The following is a 17,051-nucleotide window of genomic DNA, read 5'->3' on the forward strand; positions in this document are numbered from 1 at the left end:
TCAACTTACAGAAATATGACAAAAAAAACAATAATAATAATAATATGACAAATCATATACCCCTGGGGTCCGCATGGTCAAAATGCGATTTGACAAGCACTGAATGCTTCAAAGGGCTGCACAGTGGCTTGGCCGTTAACACTGTTGCCTCACGGCTAGAAGATCGGGTCTCGGCTTTGGATCTTTCTACATGGAGTTTGCATGTTCTCCCTGTGCATGTGTGGGTTTTCTCCAGGTTCTCTGGCTTCCTTCCACAGTCCAAAAACATGCTGAGGTTAACTGATGATTCTAAATTATCTGTAGGTGTGAATGTGAGTGTTTGTTTGTCTCTATATGTAGCCCTGTGACAGACTGGTGACCTGTCCAGGGTGTCCCCTGCCTTCACCTTCAGTCAGCTGGGATAGACTCCAGCCCCCAGTGACCCTAATGAGGATTAAGCAGTGTATAGATAATGGATGGATGAATGCTCCAAAAATCTGGGCGTCTCTCTCTCTCTCTCTCTCTCTCATGACCGGTTGACCGTCTTCCCAACCTTCCTCTTCCTCCTTCAGTTCAACTCTCACTTCTACATTCAGTTAAAGAAACACATCTTCCACCACACTTGTGAATCATAAAATGCTTTAATGTTGTTTCAAGGCTCTGTAGACATAATCATGGGGATCACCACCACCACAGTGGCTCATCCACAGAAAGTCGACTAAAAGTGCCCTTTGATGTGACAAAAAAAAAAAGAAAAGAAAAGCTATTTTCGAACAATTACAGGCAGTGACACTGACAGATAGACAAGATGCATAGAGACTCTATGGAACACAGAATAGAAAAATACATACAGTACAGCATTTAACCTGAATAACAACAAACGACAATGTGACAATAACGAGCTCTATTGGTACCAACTATGTAGTCATGTAGTTCACCATCACAATGACCACACTTGATATGTCATACACAGATACAGGTTTTATAATAATAGAAAAAGAGACTTAGAAATTGGTTTTAAAGCAGTCCATGGCTCCAGACCCTTGAAAACAGAAATTACTGTGGCAGTTTTCATAGTAGGTTGAAATTCAGCTTTCTCAAGTGCAAGTTTAAACTGTGTAATCCAAAATATGGTCTGTAATCTGAGGAAACACACACACGCTTTCTCATACACACACGCATGAACGAACCAACAAATAAATAACTGAAATAAATAACCAAAAACAAGACAGCACAACAAAAACTTACCATTTTTAAGGAAAACTAACATATTTTTAACCTTTTTGACTGACTGAATTCCCGAATTTCCTTCCAAATGTTGGCACATTTCCCTCTCAATTTAAACACTTTACTTTGTCAAGTCAGTTTTTCTGAAATAAGCTGTCAAGGATGCAAACAGAGCTATTCATAATACATCCTGCGTTTTTGATTACTGTTTAATTTCTAATTGAAAAACTATCACTGCTCTTAACCCTCCTGTTGTCCTCATTTATGGGCAACAAAAAATATTGTTTCCTTGTCTTAAAAAATCCAAAAATTCAGGAAAAAATTCCCCAAATTTCAGAAAATTTGCAAAACCTTCAGGAAGAAAATTCTAGTAATTCCTTAAAAGTTTCCCTTAAATTTTTATTTTAAAAAAATCCCCCAAATTTGGCAAGAAAATTCTTGTAAATATTTTCAAAAAATGAGTAAAAATCTTCCAAAAATATCCTAAAAATATCTAAAGTGATTACATATATATCAGTAAAACTTCTGATATTTTCTTTAAGAACATTCACATAAAAATCAACCAAAATCCAGCGAATTTCGCTGGATTTTGGTTGATTTTTTATGTGAATGTTCTTAAGAAACATTTTGGACATTTCTTTTTTTCCACCAAAAAATATTTAAAGATTTCCCCAAAATGTTGAAAATGTGGACATCAGAAGTTTCACTGTGAAAATATATTTTTTTTCCACATTTTCAAACTTTAAAACGGGTCAATTTTGACCCGCAGGACGACATGAGGGTTAATACTGTCAACTTGTCGTTTCATCTTTCTTTCTCTCAAGCCTCTTCAACCTCACCTTCCTCAACTACTTTCTTTTAGATCCAGTATCTCGTCTATCTTGATATAAAAACACTGCCGGGGCGTGGTAAGTCATCTGACCCACATTTGCACCCAGCATGTGATCCTGGAAACTTTGGCGCTGTAAACAACTGAATAACAGTCGATAAGAGGGGAAGTGAAACTGAATTCCGCTCTTTGTCGCCGTCTCTCCGCGCACAAACCCTCAAAAGTCACGGCACAGTTTGCAGATCTGCACCACAGTTGTGCATCAGATTTTCACGTTTCGTCCCTTACACTTAGTGAAAAAAACAGGCCCATGATCACATCCCACTTAAGAAATTTAAATCCCTCATTCATCACGATTACAATCCCATCTCAGATTTGACAAAAACAATTTTTAAAAAAAAGCAAATGTAACTTTCTTGTAACAACGAATAAAGGGTGAGTTTCACATGCACAGCAAATTCATCAGCCAACGATAACTTTACCTCTTTGTAACACTGGGCGCTTTGCTGTGTAGGTAAAACGTGTTTTAAATAAAGAGTTGGAGCACAGTTAAGTAAGTTCCTCAGCACATTTACCACCACCCCATCCAACCCTGACCGCCGCGTCCCACCAGGCCTGGAGCTCACGGCCCTATGAGCTGATGATCTGCCCGGACCAGGTCTCGTGTTTCGTGCCCGGGTTCAGATGTGTGATCTTCACCTCCACCGCCTGCACCTTTAGGTTCTTGGGCGGGACCCGGGACACTTTGTACGTGACCTCATCGCCCTCAACTGGGACGTACTCCCCCTCAATGCTGGAACAGAAAAGAAACAAAAAGGAGATGCCATCACAAATTAAAAAATATTATCAATAGAGCATTTGTTTTAGTTTATTTTCATGTTGCAAAAATGCGTTGCGTAGGTAGTGACTTAAAACTTATGAGATGATGTGAAGCAGCGTTTTTTTCCTCATGATTTATAACAAATCTACATTTAAACTTTCCACAAACTGAACAATGGTTAATAGTAAAAGCAAACTGTCGGTTTTCCTTTATATGTTGTTAAATTCAACCAAATTATAAAACCACAGTAAAAAAAAAAAGTACAGTGGCAATGAGAGCTCAATAGATAGATAGATAGATAGATAGATAGATAGATAGATAGATAGATAGATAGATAGATAGATAGATAGATAGATAGATAGATAGATAGATAGATAGACAGACAGACAGACAGACAGACAGACAGACAGACAGACAGACAGATAGATAGATAAAAATGTTGCTTATTGTGTCAAATATTGTTATTTAGCAAAGATGCAATTAATTACAAAGCCTCTAATTAATTAAGTTTTTTATAATCTTGTCCCACTACTAAAGCAAACATAAAAACATTTGAGAGAAGAGAAATGCTTGACTCGTGATGTAGATATTTGGTTGCAGGAAAGCTGGATCATTCTGCATGATCTGTCTATAGATATTTCACAAATCTGCATTTTGCTGTAATAACATTTTATGCACAAAATAAAAAGGTCTAAAGACAAGCTACTATATGCTGAGTGCATGTTTACTCGTTGCAGGAAACACAGGAAAGCTATTTTCATGAAAAAATTACGTTTTTTAGTTCCCAGCATCCTTCTATTGTCCTCTAAGGTGACAGATCTGTAGTGAGTTTGTGTTGCTATTTGTATCCAGCTAATGCCACATGTTGTCTGGTGCTATGTTCAGTGTTTTTGCCACTCACTCTGAGATGTGAACAAAGATGTCGTCGCCGCCGTGGGAAGGTCGGATGAAGCCGTGACCTTGTGACCTGGAGAAGTTCTTACATACGCCCTTAAAAACTGGACCTGAGTGAGCGCGAACCGTCCTGCAGGCAGACAGAGGACGACATTTAAACCACTCATGTCACAAATAAACACTACTTAATGCTAGTAGAAAGAGCAGGTCAGAACAGCATTTGTTTTATTTTTGAGAGAGAAAACATGGAACAAAGCAAGATTAAGTGCTGTTCAAATCAACTCCTACATACTGCCTCATAATGTCATAATAGCAGAAGAGATGAAAACACTACTCTGCTGCACATTTTCCAGTGATATGTTTGCAATACAGCCTTGATACAGCAGGTTATTATGGTATTAAAAACCTTTACCATGCAAAGCTACAATACAACAGCTGAAAATGACTCTGCTGCATGTAAAAGTCATATTATTGTTATTGTGTTATTATCTGTGTTTAGCTAGCTAGCTAGATAGATAGATAGATAGACAGACAGACAGACAGACAGACAGACAGAAAGACAGATAGATAGTTTTGTGTTTATTGGAGAGGGAGCCATATCAAGATGAGACGTTGAATGTGAGGATGGATTCAATGAGTGAGGTGTAAACCAGCGTTAACATGTCTCTGCTGACATTAAAAGTCCTGTTTCCTCAGTATATGAAGGCGCTGTTGTGGTTTTTTGTATATAGAGTCAGCCTGATTCGAAAACAACGATTATTAAAATAACATGAAATGGAAACTTTGTAAGATGCAGGTCCATCAGCATTGCTCTTACTGAGTAAATATCTTCTTTCCACCTGTCAGTATGGGGTAAATACAGTGACCTTACTTACGCAGAGTAGGTGCGGGTGCGTTTGGTCGGCAGCGGGCTGGGAAGGTCCCGAGGCAGCGGCTTCTCCTTCCCGTCCTCCCATACCCGGCTCCCCTCTCTCAGGAAGGGAAAGGACAGGGTGAGAGAGGAGCTGGGGGAGCGCAGCGGGGTCCCAGAGGGCGACCTGAGGCTGGGGTCCGCCATGCCAGATGTGATGAAGAGGAGGACGACTGAGGAGGAGGATGATGTGGGTGCCACTTGCTGCTGCAGGTCTGCTGACACCACAGTCTGTCTGCTCTGAGAGACCTGCCTCAGTGTGGGACAGCAGTTCTCAGCAGTTATCCAGGTCAGCGCTGTCTCCTCGAGTCTGTCAAGAGGACTTTCTGTGAGGGGAAAGACCACAGCGGCACAACAAACAGATCAAGGAGCTGTCATGGTGAGACCTTGTGGCAGAGAGAGGGATGGAGAGAGGAGCATTCAGCCCACAAAAAGCCTATTCAAATCCAAAACCACAAACGTTTTAGACAACCATGAAGAGAAAATCTTTTTTGTTCTTTTCCAGTGCATTTCATTAGATGCCACATTTTCAATTTTATTTTACATAGCACCAATTACGGCAAGCAGCATTTTTTGGACACATCTTAACCCTCCGGTTGTCCTCATTTATGGGCACCAAAAAATATTGTCGGCACATTTCCCTCTCAACTTAAACACTTTACTTTGTCAAGTCAGTTTTTCTGAAATGAGCTGTCAAGGATGCAAACAGAGCTATTCATAATACATCCTGCATTTACGGGCAACAAAAAATATTGTTTCCTTGTCTTAAAAAAATCCAAAAATTCAGCCAAAAATTCAGCCAAAAATTCCCCAAATTCCGGAAAATGTACAAAACCTTCAGGAAGAAAATTCCAATAATTCCTTAAAAGTTTCCCTTAGAAGTTTCATTTAAAAAAAAAAAAAAAAAAAAATTGGCAAGAAAATTCTTGTAAATATTTTCAAAAAATGAGTAAAAATCTTCAAAAAAAATCCTAAAAATATCTAAAGTGATTACATATATATCATTAAAACTTCTAAACTTCCAATTTAACGTTTGAAAATGTGGAAGAAAAATATATATTTTCACAGTGAATCTTCTGATGTCCACATTTTCAACATTTTTGCTAAATTTTTGAACATTTTTTGGAGGAAAAAAAGAAATGTTCAAAATACTTCTTAAGAACATTCACAAAAAAATCAACCAAAATCCAACGAAATTCACTGGATTTTGGTTGATTTTTTTGTGACTGTTCTCAAAGAAAATATTAGAAGTTTTACTGATATATATGTAATCACTTTGGATATTTTTATGACTTTTTTGGAAGATTTTTACTAATTTTTTTGAAAATATTTACAAGAATTTTCCTGCCAAATTTGAGGGATTTTTTTAAAAAAAATAAAACTTTTAAGGAAAACTTTTAAGGAATTATTGGAATTTTCTTCCTGAAGGTTTTGCAAATTTTCAGGAATTTGAGGAATTTTTTTTTGCTGAATTTTTCCATTTTTTTCAATATTTTTTGGTGCCCGTAAATGAGGACAACAGGAGGGTTAATGCCAATAGAACGTTCTAGTTGCTGTAATAAACGTTTGTGGTCATAGGACAAAAATTCAAGGCAAGACGATCAGAGAGCATTCCACTTCCCGGGTCTGTATGGTTTTAGTAAATTATTTATCTCCGAAGCAACCTGACGCATAGCAATAAATATGGAGATTAAATTTTCATTGCACTGCATTCCTGCTCAGTGGATTACAGCAGGGATTTATGCTTTATGTTTTAACACATATTGGGGTTAGAGGGTATGCTGCTTCCATCACTATCATTATTCACGTGCTGTTTGGTCAGGTGACCTTCACTTTCTGTTCTTCTGGGTTCTCCACATGGTGATATTTATGAATTAGAATGATTTATTGATCTGCATCTGACGTTTCTCTTATCGGTGATTTTATTCCAGAAAAAAAAAAACACCATCACAGTCCGCATATATGACATATATGTATGTGGACGTGGAGGACACGTATCTTGACGCCCACTCCTCTGAGTGTGATGACGCAGGCACGCGGCGTGACGTAGAACAGCTGCAGAACTCCAGTGGTGCGTTCGTGACGTCAGTCCCCTCCGTTCCCAAATGAACAATTACATCCCATAATCTAACAGTGACCACTACACGACAGATAGTGCTAAAACAGCGTCACAATCAGATATGCAGAAATACTCTGGACACATTTCTGATGATTGATAATGTTTATAAAAATGAGAAGCTGTGATTGGACAGAAACATGCCTCAGTTTTGTTTTTGATTTTTTTTTTTTTTTACTTTTATACACAGGCAGCTGTAGGACAACGTGGATGCGCAAAAGCCTTCATGAGAAGGTCATGATCGGAGACAATTTGTTCTCTGTGCCATCATTATGAGGGGAAGCATGACTAATACGTGTGTGTGTGTGTGTGTGTGTGTGTGTGTGTGTGTGTGTGTGTGTGGAGTTTAAGGAGTCTTCGATGCAAATAATCTCACTTCACTTCCCTATCAGAACCTCACTGAGGAAAAAAATTATCATATTTTGCTTCTCTGCGCTTCTATGCATTGTTTACATTTTCGCAAATAATACACAGCGAATAAATGTCTCTAAAAATCTCTGCAATTCCGCAAAACTGAATGAAAAGCTCAGGAAGACGCTCCCAGAATACAACTTGGACAAAAGCAAGAGTGACAGGTCACACATGATGGACGCGTCCATCCATCCTCCTCACAGCCACACATAAATACATCCAATCTCTGCTGTTTTCATTGCAGGCGTGCAGAGAACATACATCTACATATTCCCGTCCCGACCCAAAACAAAAGCCTCTGTGACACACTCCCCTCCTGCAGCCACTCACTCACACACATGCACGTATTCTTCACAGAAATGTTACTTACAGCATCGGGTCGCGGGTTGAGGACGGTCACCGTGTGTCGCTGAGTGTGTGTTTGAAGCCGCCGTGTTATTATATAACGAGGAATGAAATAAGTCGACTAAATCCGCGCAGAACCGACGGACAGACCCCGATGTGACGGAGTGGGGGGGGGGGGGGGGGGTGCTGAGTCTGCGCAGCTGGCGGAGATTCCGATGGCGTGATGTGACTCTGTAGTGTGTGTGTGTGTGTGTGTGTGTGTGTGTCCGTGTGTGTGTGTGTGTGTGTGTGTCACAGCGCCAAAAAAATTTAAAAAAAAAAAAATTAAAAAAAATCCTGATCCCTAATGTTCAAGCAGCTGTTTGAGGGTTAAATTCTCAGCTGCAGTAATTGGGTTAGAAAAAGGTTAAAGGTCCCCACAAAGCTAGTAACACAATGACTGCCTTCATTCTATCTGCAGAGGGAACAGTGAGCTCAGTGTGATGATCATAGCATCCCTCATGTGCCTTTGGTTCACGTTATGCCCCTGTTTTGTTCCTGAATGCTGCATTATTTCATCACACGTTAATGAAAACACTCGCATGTTTCTACAGTGTGCAGCAGCAGTGCAGTATTACTTCAAACCCAAATAATTAGACATTTCATCACCTTGCAGTGTTTGCATCACTTCTAAGTTAAACAATAGGTGGGTCGATATATAATTGAGGGACTTTTGAAGTCCATGGGATATATCTTGCATACATTTTTATTAAAAATTTTAAAAAATGATGTTTGCTATGTTCATTATGATCCTGTCTTTACAAATTCCATAATTATTTATTATGAAAACAATCACTTCTTAATAAAAAATTACTGGATATCACTAAAACGTCAACTAAATAACCGTCCAAAACCGCTAAACGATAACAAAATGAGTTTATTCAAAAATAGTTTTGATTGTGTTCTTTTTATTGAGATAATCATGACAGATATTTCTTTTTTGGCAACATGTCAAATTTTATATGGAAAATAACTAATTGTATCTCTTTCAACTAAGTTCCCCGTTACAAAAACACCTCTCAAGGAAGTGTGTTAATTCCAGATCACATGACCTGCTCCACATGATGTCATTTCCTCCTGAAGAAAAGACTGGCAAGACTCCAAGGCTTTCTGAGTTATTTAATATAAAGTAGTGTGTGAGTCAAGTGTGGATTTATGGCATGTCAACAGGTTTACTACAATATCTTTATGAATAACTTTCAATTTCAATTTTATTCAGTTGTACATAAAATACCTAGAAGAATCTTTCTGTAAAAATGCCATGTGGTGTTTGGTTATAGGCGGTCATGTTGATTTTATACCTGAAAACAGCAAAAATGTCAACTATATTACATTTTAGTGATATCCAGTCATATTTTATTAATAAGTGATTGTTTCCATAATAAATAACTATGGGATTTGTGAAGACATGATCACAATGAACATAAGCAGGATTTTTTTTTACATTTAATAAAAAATGTATTTAAGATATATCCCATAGACTTCATAAGTCCCTCAGTTATATATTGACCCTGACATTTAAATGTAATTGCACAGGGGTTTATTTACTTGTGTTGTATACTATTAGTACATTCATCCTTCTCTTGAGCTACATTTCCTGGAAGCTGCATGTCTGCAGTTCTACAATTCTAGTGCAAGTCACATGCAGCCAGTCTATTTCTGCTGATAAATCAAATGTCTGTCCTAGTTTCACAACAGACAACCGAAATGACAACTGACTTGTCACATGAAACAGCCCGCTGGATTTCTGATTGCAAAATAAACACAAGAATGTGTGTGAGATTCAAACCAACAGCGACCGACATTAAGCAGAGGGCAGATCTGTTATAAACATGTAGGACTTTGTCCTTCAATGCCCCTCAGACTGCGGGATTTAAAGGCTGCTCACTAATCCTTTGGGATATACTTTCTATAATCACACAAACCACTCATTCTGGTGATACGCCTTTTTACTGGAATACAACTGAAAAAAAACTAAATACAAACCCAATAAATAACCAAATGATACGTGAACAAGAAAATAGGTAGGAGCATTTTCTTTATATTGTTTCAGTGTTGGTATTATTTGGATCTTGCTGTGATGACATCTCAGCCACACATCTATTTAAATCAACAAAAATGTCCTTCAGCCTCATTTCTCACCTTAAAACAAAAAAGGCATCACATATATGAATCTCTGACAACCCAACCTCATACAGCACCTATTTTCAACCAGTAAGTTACATTTTTTTGACGAGTGTAAATCTGGTTAAAGCGGTGATGATATTACCATTCAAATAATCAAAGACGTCTTTGTAGTTTTCATGGAAACATGAAGCTGGTATGTTTAGAGTCCAGCTAATACAATCAGCACCACTGGGACAGAGTTGATATCAGTCATTTGTACACCGAGTCTCTTGGTTCATATCACAGCTTGACTTAGAGTCTTGACTTCTGTACCCAACGACAGTGTCTTCTGTCGACCGTCCGTCATGTTTCAGAGCTGCTGGGATGGACGATCTGTTCATAACCATCAGATATTCTCCTCTTCGGTGCTAACTGTTCCACCATGACAGCAGCCCCAGCCCTGGTTCACAGATGGTCCCCTGAAACGAAAACGCAAACCGTCACCGTCAGGATGGACTTGAAGTTATTTTTTTCTACATCACAGCACGGCATCACTGTAACCATGACAACAAGTGAACGCTACATCAGCTGCCTGCTGATGATCACATGATTGCGATCCCACTATAAATCCACTGCTGCGGACTTATCAGAAATGATACAAGGAACAATTAATTAAACTGTTTAATCTGCAACCTTACAATGACAGGGTAACCCTTCTACCAACTGAGCAACAAGTTTCTCATCACAGCAGTGTTTTCGTTCTCCATATTAATCTTGTGGTCGTACAGTTGCGAGTGCTACAGCACGTTCATACTGAGGATCTGATCTGTTTTAGTCACATGAAATGCATCAATTGAGGAAGTAACACAAGACGACAAGTCAAACAAAATAAAAATTGTGTTTAACTACTGTTGAGAAAATTTGATGTAGCCAAACATGAAGTTTTGAACAACAGAAAACGCCTCAACTTTGTAGTTTTCTGACCCTCAACGGCAGTTAAACTCAGCATTGTAAAGGCACTCACAAAGCACAAATACCACACACCTGTTCACACAATTTTGTTCCTGTCTGGAAATGTTGCCATAGAGTTGATAACTGTACTGTTGAGCTATAGTCAGGAACCATTATGGATGATGACAACTTCACATTCTGTTGATTAATAAGTGTTTACATTGAGAATACAGCAGTTTGTTGTGATTTTAGTATTTATAGTCAGAGTTTGAGCTGCTGAGCATTATAACATACAGCCTGTTTCCACACATTGCAAACATTAAGGAAGATATTGGAAGCTGAAGAATTGAGACTCTGTAGTGAAAGTCAGCCTGCAGCTCCCATTTCAATAAATTAGAGTTTAACTGTGAGTTTTCTATTAATTAAGGCTTATAGAGAAATTAAAGCTTATTTGCGTTAGACTTTAACAATGTTAAACAGAAGACCCTTATGGCTACATTTTAACATTAATTATGTGCTTGTGGAGACTAATTTGTGCATTTTGTAGAAGGTTAGACATGTTTTACTCAAAAAACAACCGGACTACACTCGAGCTGGTCACATGACACACTGCTAACATCTCCAAAAAGCTGTAAAGCCTTCACTTTCAGGGCACATACCTCCCAGTTTTAACATATTTAGTGAATTTAAAGGCGTACATCAAAAAATTTCAGCCTTGAGAATATTGTAAGTCTTTTAATTGGGTCGGTGGGTGTACTAATGAACAGAAAGCCTTTAAAGTTGAGTATGTTCGGTAAAAGTTGAGTCTGAAAATATTAGTAAGAAATCAATAATTACACATATTAGCACTAAGACTCATAGCACACATCTCCTTAACATTTAGTTTAGGAACTGTGTTTCTAGTGTCAAGGGTAATGGAGTTATATAATACACCAAAATAACAGTTTTGGTTCCTTAATTTTGGTATGTAAAATATCCTGGAAGTCTGGATATTTGTTTTTGAGACTGTCATTAGTACACCGCAGGTCTAAGCTGGAATTACTCAACCATGGCGTTGACGACTTATTTCACTCATGATATGTCTCCAGAATATAAAACACTACATGTGTATGTAGAGACAGTTAAAAAAAACACTTGATCTTCATCACAGAAGTCTTTAAAGTCACTGCAAATCCACAGTGAACATGAATATCTGACTCTTGTCTTGGTTTAGTCTCAGGACACATCTACAAATCTGCTGAACCCCAGAATAACAACCCAGAATGACATTTAACCCTTTGATGCACAGTGTGGGTCAGGAAATATCCAGTTTCCATTGAATAAGGGTCACTTTTGACCCACATTGTGCATCAAAGGGTTAAGAAAAACAATACTACAATGAATTTATTTGCAGCTGGACTCATAGAGCTCCTTTAACAAGCAATGTTTTCTTCAAGGCAGCAGAGAACTAGAGGGGCAAAAAAGCTCAGTTATCATATTTGTTTTGCCGCAACATACATTTTTTATAACCCTGCTCTGCAAGAATATAGTTTCTGGCCTGAAAGTTACTGGACTCTCATCATTCATTCATCACATGATCCATCCCTGTAAAAGACACACACACAGCATTTTGTTGAGGATTCCTCACATCAGTTTTGGAATACTGCTATGTGCATTTTAAAAATAAACATTCTGGCACTAACGTTCTGCAATTTCATTGTTATGCATTTGTTAAAATGTTCCAACACTATTATGTCTGTAACTAGCTAATATCAGTCAGGCTTGATCAATATTGGATTTCTTTTTGCAACCTTTTGACTCTTTCTCTCCTTTTCCTCACTCAGTCATATAATAAACTCCACCTTAAATAGGAGTAAATTATAACACTGATTTCTCTCGGAAAAGGAGAAACGTTTTGTTTTTGTATCAAGCAGCAAAAAACAGTTGTGGCCAGAGGTGCCTTCTTACAATCAAAGTGTATGGCGCCTCTTTCTTCTCTCCAGCGTCTTCTGCTGGCGGTGCTGTCGACTGTCCCGGTTGTGCCGGCGTATCAGGCGTTGCGGTGGCAGGACCTGTTGGCGAAGTATCCACAAAGACTTCATCTGTCACCCGAAAACGGATCTCCTCTCCTTGGTCCATGTAGAGGTCATGAGCTCCCTCATCTGTTTCATACTCCCAGAGCCAAACTTGCTCTGCTTCATCACTGGTGCTGCAGCTAAGGAAGACTAAATTTAAACCATCAACTCCAGGGTCAAAACATTTCCAGGAATATGTCAAGCAAATGTTATGACGTTATGGGATATAATCACAACACTTAATTTCATTTGTAAGAACGCTTTAGGCCAGGATACAACTTTGCAGGCTGTTGGAGTGACTCTGGAGGAATGAGGATGTCGTCAAAGAAGCCCATTGTCACTGTGAAGGAGAAAGATCACAGCGTTTATAAAGGTAACACTTTATCAACTGGTGCAGAGAAAGTAGCTGTTTGTGAGACTTCAGGTCAAATGTAAACTGTGTTAAAGTTTTCTAGGCACCTGTGATTAAACAGAAGAAAATAAATTCATGTTAAAAAGACTAACATATCTACATGACAAACTTCTGAAATCTGCATTTCTGACAAACTCTAATACAAAATGAAAGCAAGTTTTTAAAAATAACTTTCCATCATGGGCCAGACTTGACTCGTCTAAATATTTGCAGCAAATTAAACATGTGTAGACAGTAGTAGCAGCGCTGATTTATTGAAGCATCAACACGAAAAGGCTCAATCTCATTACTTGAGGACCAAAATATGGGAAATGAATTGTGCTACCTCACAATAGTTGTCTTTGCTATACTAAATTTACAAAACTTTATATTGTTTCTGATTCATATGAACCACAGCAGCTGAAGTCTGAACAATAACCAGATATTGAGCCACAGCTTCACCATCACAGCAGGAAGAACAGCTGCAGCTGGATCCTATCAGAGATCAGCATTTTAATGAGCAATAGATAAGTATTTCTTGCTCCCCACGGTTCATAAGGATCAGGACAAATACAAAACCTATTGCTTCAGGGCCTCTGTTAGGCTTTAAAGTTAACAGCAGTGTGGGAAAAATGTGCAAACACATCTGTGGAGATGACATGCTGAAAGAGTAAAACAGAAGTTACCATGAACTCCCTCCTGACTGCAGTACTTGATCTTGCCGATGAGGATCTCATCGAGGAAAGGGTGAAAGACGACATACCTAAAATGAACTGACACAAAGACCAAAGTTAATGTCTTTCTTCACTCTTCCATTTGCATGATACTACCACCACCATGCTTAACGGTAGGTTTGGTGTTCTTGGGATTAAGAGCCTCACCTTCTCTCCTCCAAACATATTTCTAGACATCGTGACCAAAAAGCTCAGTTTTTATTTGACCACAGAACATTCCTGCAGGCAGCGACACAACTCTGCCCTGGACTTCATACCTACAAACTGTTGTTTTCATGGCTGACTTTGGGATCTGTAGCTGCTTTGAAATGGCTCAAAGCAATTTTTCTGACTTGTTTAAGTTCATGATTAGCTTTTTCAGATCTTTCATGAGCTATTCAGACTTTTTCATTGTAATGTTTGTAGCAGAGTCCAATGAGTTCATCAAATGAGTCCTATTCAACTTGGAGGAGACACCAGCTGTAGCCAGTTGTTATCAGTCATGAAAAGTTAAGAGGCCAATGCAACTATGAAAAGTTCATTACTCCACCAAGGAACATGGCAGAGTTATGTGACGATCGCCATACGTATGTCTGAATGCAACATTACTCAGCGCTTTTATTTTTTTACTTTTATTACTAAGCACTTTTCTTGGTAATACAGCTTTCTAAATTGATATAAATGATAATTCAAGTTTCTCTATGTATATTTTTTGACCCAGCAGATTTTGTAATATTTCCAGAAGACCCATAATAAATCTATGAAAGAACCAAAATGCATGATTGTTTCTCTGTGACGAAGACAAATGGGTTTCAATGATTCCATCATAGAAAATTCTGAGTGAAAGGTGTATTATTGGAAACTTAAGACTGCTGTGATATGCATGGTCTTTTCAAGTGTGTGTAAACTTTGGTTCATGACAATACACCTATATGACAGTCCTTCAGCTTGGAAGGGTAAGCTTCGAGGGATACACTTCTGTCAGACCTAAAAGCCACTATTTTTCCTTCCTGTATTCATCACAATGATCAATATGAAACACAAGAAAAAGAAAGACATGGTAAGTGAGAAGAATTACTCCAATAATAAAGAGGTGAATTGATTGTGGTAATCATCATAAAAAAACTAATAAACAAGGGCTGCAATCAGGTTATACTGTAGAATATACAGAGTACAGGATAATTTCATGAAGACTCAATTATTTCCTCATCATCTTCATACCTTTAGTGTGGGAGGCGCCATCCCCTGGGAATATATAGGAGTCCTCCAGTTTAGTGATGTCATACAAGCAGATGCAGAGGCCCACGTTGTAGACCACCTGAGGAGAGGAGAGCAGATTACAGTTCAGGACAAAAACAAGCACTGAAAGAAACCCAGCAGTGCTTCAGCTGTCGAAAAATGTTGGAATTATATAGGTTCATGTCAGTCTGAGTTAATGTTTTTATATTCTGGATTTATATAGTTTTAAGGAAGCAATTTAACCCTCCTGTTGTCCTCATTTACAGGCACCAACAAATACTGTTTCCTTGTCTGAAAAAAATACAAAAATTCTGCAAAAAAATTCCCGAAATTTGCCAAAAATTTGCAAAGAAGAAAATTCCAATAGTTCCTTAAAAGTTTCCCTTAAAAGTTTTATTTAAAAAAATCCCTCAAATGTTGCAAGAAAATTCTTCTAAATATTTACAAAAAATTAGTGAATATCTTGCAAAAAATATCCTAAAAATATCGAAAATGATTACATGTATATCAGTAAAACTTCTAATATTTTCTTTAAGAACATTCACATAAAAATCAACCAAAATCCAGCTGGATTTTGGTAGATTTTTTTTGTGAATGTACTTAAAGAAATATTTTTAATATTTATTTTTCCATCAAAAAATGTTCAAAAATTTCCCAAAAATGTTGAAAATGTGGACATCAGAAGTTTCACAGTGAAAATATTTTTTTCCACATTTTCAAGCTTTAAAACGGGTCAATTTTGACCTGCAGGACGACACGAGGGTTAATCAAAGAGAACTAAAACAGATGCATTACAAGCCAAATCATTATTTTGACTACTTTAGCATAATGCAAAGACTCACATGCATATAAATACTTTGATTTATTTGGTATTTTAGTCTCAGGACAAGCACATTTACGCAACAACTGCATGTTTTAGTATTTGTATTTGAAATTTTATGGGCGGGACGTAAAATTCTCCAATTCTGGAATGATCCTGAAGTGAAACTGAGAGTTGGCTGTTTTCGTTCTGATTTAGAACTCTGGTGTGGAGGTTTACTACATGTTGTGGTGTTTCAGGGTCGTGGGAACCGTCACCTTGTTGGCCAGCTTCTTGTTCAGCTCCTCGGCTATAGCATCGTTCAGTTGTCTCTGAAAGCTCCACGGAGGGATGCGGACAGTGTCGACCATCTCCACCAACACGAACATGATGCCGAGCAGCTACACACTCACACACAAACACTCACACTGCTCAACCAGACTAAACGGTCACTATGACAACAGACGAGCTGCTTCTTTAACCGGACACCATTTTTCTTCTTCTTCTGCTCAAAGATTGTCCAAAGCGGAAAGAAAACATCAGGAGAGGTTTACAATCGAGATAAAACATAAGCTGCCTACACTACTTGAGTAGCACGCTTGACGTTTCCATGTGATTATTTACGACAGCGCGCTTTTACGACACGTCGCAAAATTTAAAGGTACAGTACACATTTTAAAGCTCTGTCGTAACTTTTCTGTGTGCTATTATGGAACGTTTTTTTTTTTTTTTAGTATTAAACACACATTCATATGATTTAAAGAAATAATAAATAAAGCTTGAAAACATGGCAATAGTTAAGGCATTAAGAATCATATTTAGGTCGTCCAGTGCAATTTCTTTTAGTACAATCACAACCATAATACTAAACAAATCCTAAAAAAGCCGTTAAAAAATTAAAATTGATTGGTTCCATAAAAATAAGAAACTTTGAGTATTGGTAGAGTCTAGTTTTGTTAGTTTTTCTTGTAAACAAGAAACAAAAAATATATATATAATTTGTATTTGTTTGTGTCTGTCTAGTGCAGCCACATCTTCTGAAACACAAAAAACATTTTTCCACAAATATGTCATGATATTTGAGATTGTGTAAAATTTTAAGGGTGTCTGAAAACTTTTACCCACCACTGTTTATGTATATATATATACATATGTAATGCAGAACCACTGTTTGGTAAATTGTGATAAATTGTTCCACAAGGAAAGCTCTAAAATCTTTATTGAAGAC

At 37.8% G+C, this 17,051-nt stretch overlaps 2 protein-coding genes across 2 annotated transcripts; both read right to left on the bottom strand.

Moving 5' to 3' along the window:
• Positions 1–601: 601 nt before the first annotated feature.
• On the bottom strand, positions 602–7,713 carry csdc2b (cold shock domain containing C2, RNA binding b). The gene is made up of 4 exons (XM_023273041.3): positions 7,557–7,713; positions 4,625–4,985; positions 3,757–3,879; positions 602–2,828 (listed from the first exon to the last, which is right to left on the bottom strand). The coding sequence occupies exons 2-4, from the start codon at positions 4,804–4,806 to the stop codon at positions 2,666–2,668; spliced, it is 468 nt and encodes a 155-aa protein (XP_023128809.1). The 5' UTR covers positions 4,807–4,985; positions 7,557–7,713; the 3' UTR covers positions 602–2,665.
• A 1,380-nt stretch (positions 7,714–9,093) lies between these two features.
• Positions 9,094–16,437, bottom strand: polr3h (polymerase (RNA) III (DNA directed) polypeptide H). The gene is made up of 6 exons (XM_023273039.3): positions 16,102–16,437; positions 15,007–15,103; positions 13,759–13,845; positions 12,958–13,021; positions 12,575–12,809; positions 9,094–10,155 (listed from the first exon to the last, which is right to left on the bottom strand). Exons 1-6 carry the CDS (start codon positions 16,210–16,212, stop codon positions 10,105–10,107), a joined length of 645 nt encoding a protein of 214 aa, XP_023128807.1. The 5' UTR covers positions 16,213–16,437; the 3' UTR covers positions 9,094–10,104.
• Positions 16,438–17,051: the final 614 nt, after the last annotated feature.

Source organism: Amphiprion ocellaris, chromosome 19, assembly GCF_022539595.1.
Source record: "Amphiprion ocellaris isolate individual 3 ecotype Okinawa chromosome 19, ASM2253959v1, whole genome shotgun sequence".
In the NCBI taxonomy this organism is placed as follows: Eukaryota; Metazoa; Chordata; class Actinopteri; family Pomacentridae; genus Amphiprion; species Amphiprion ocellaris.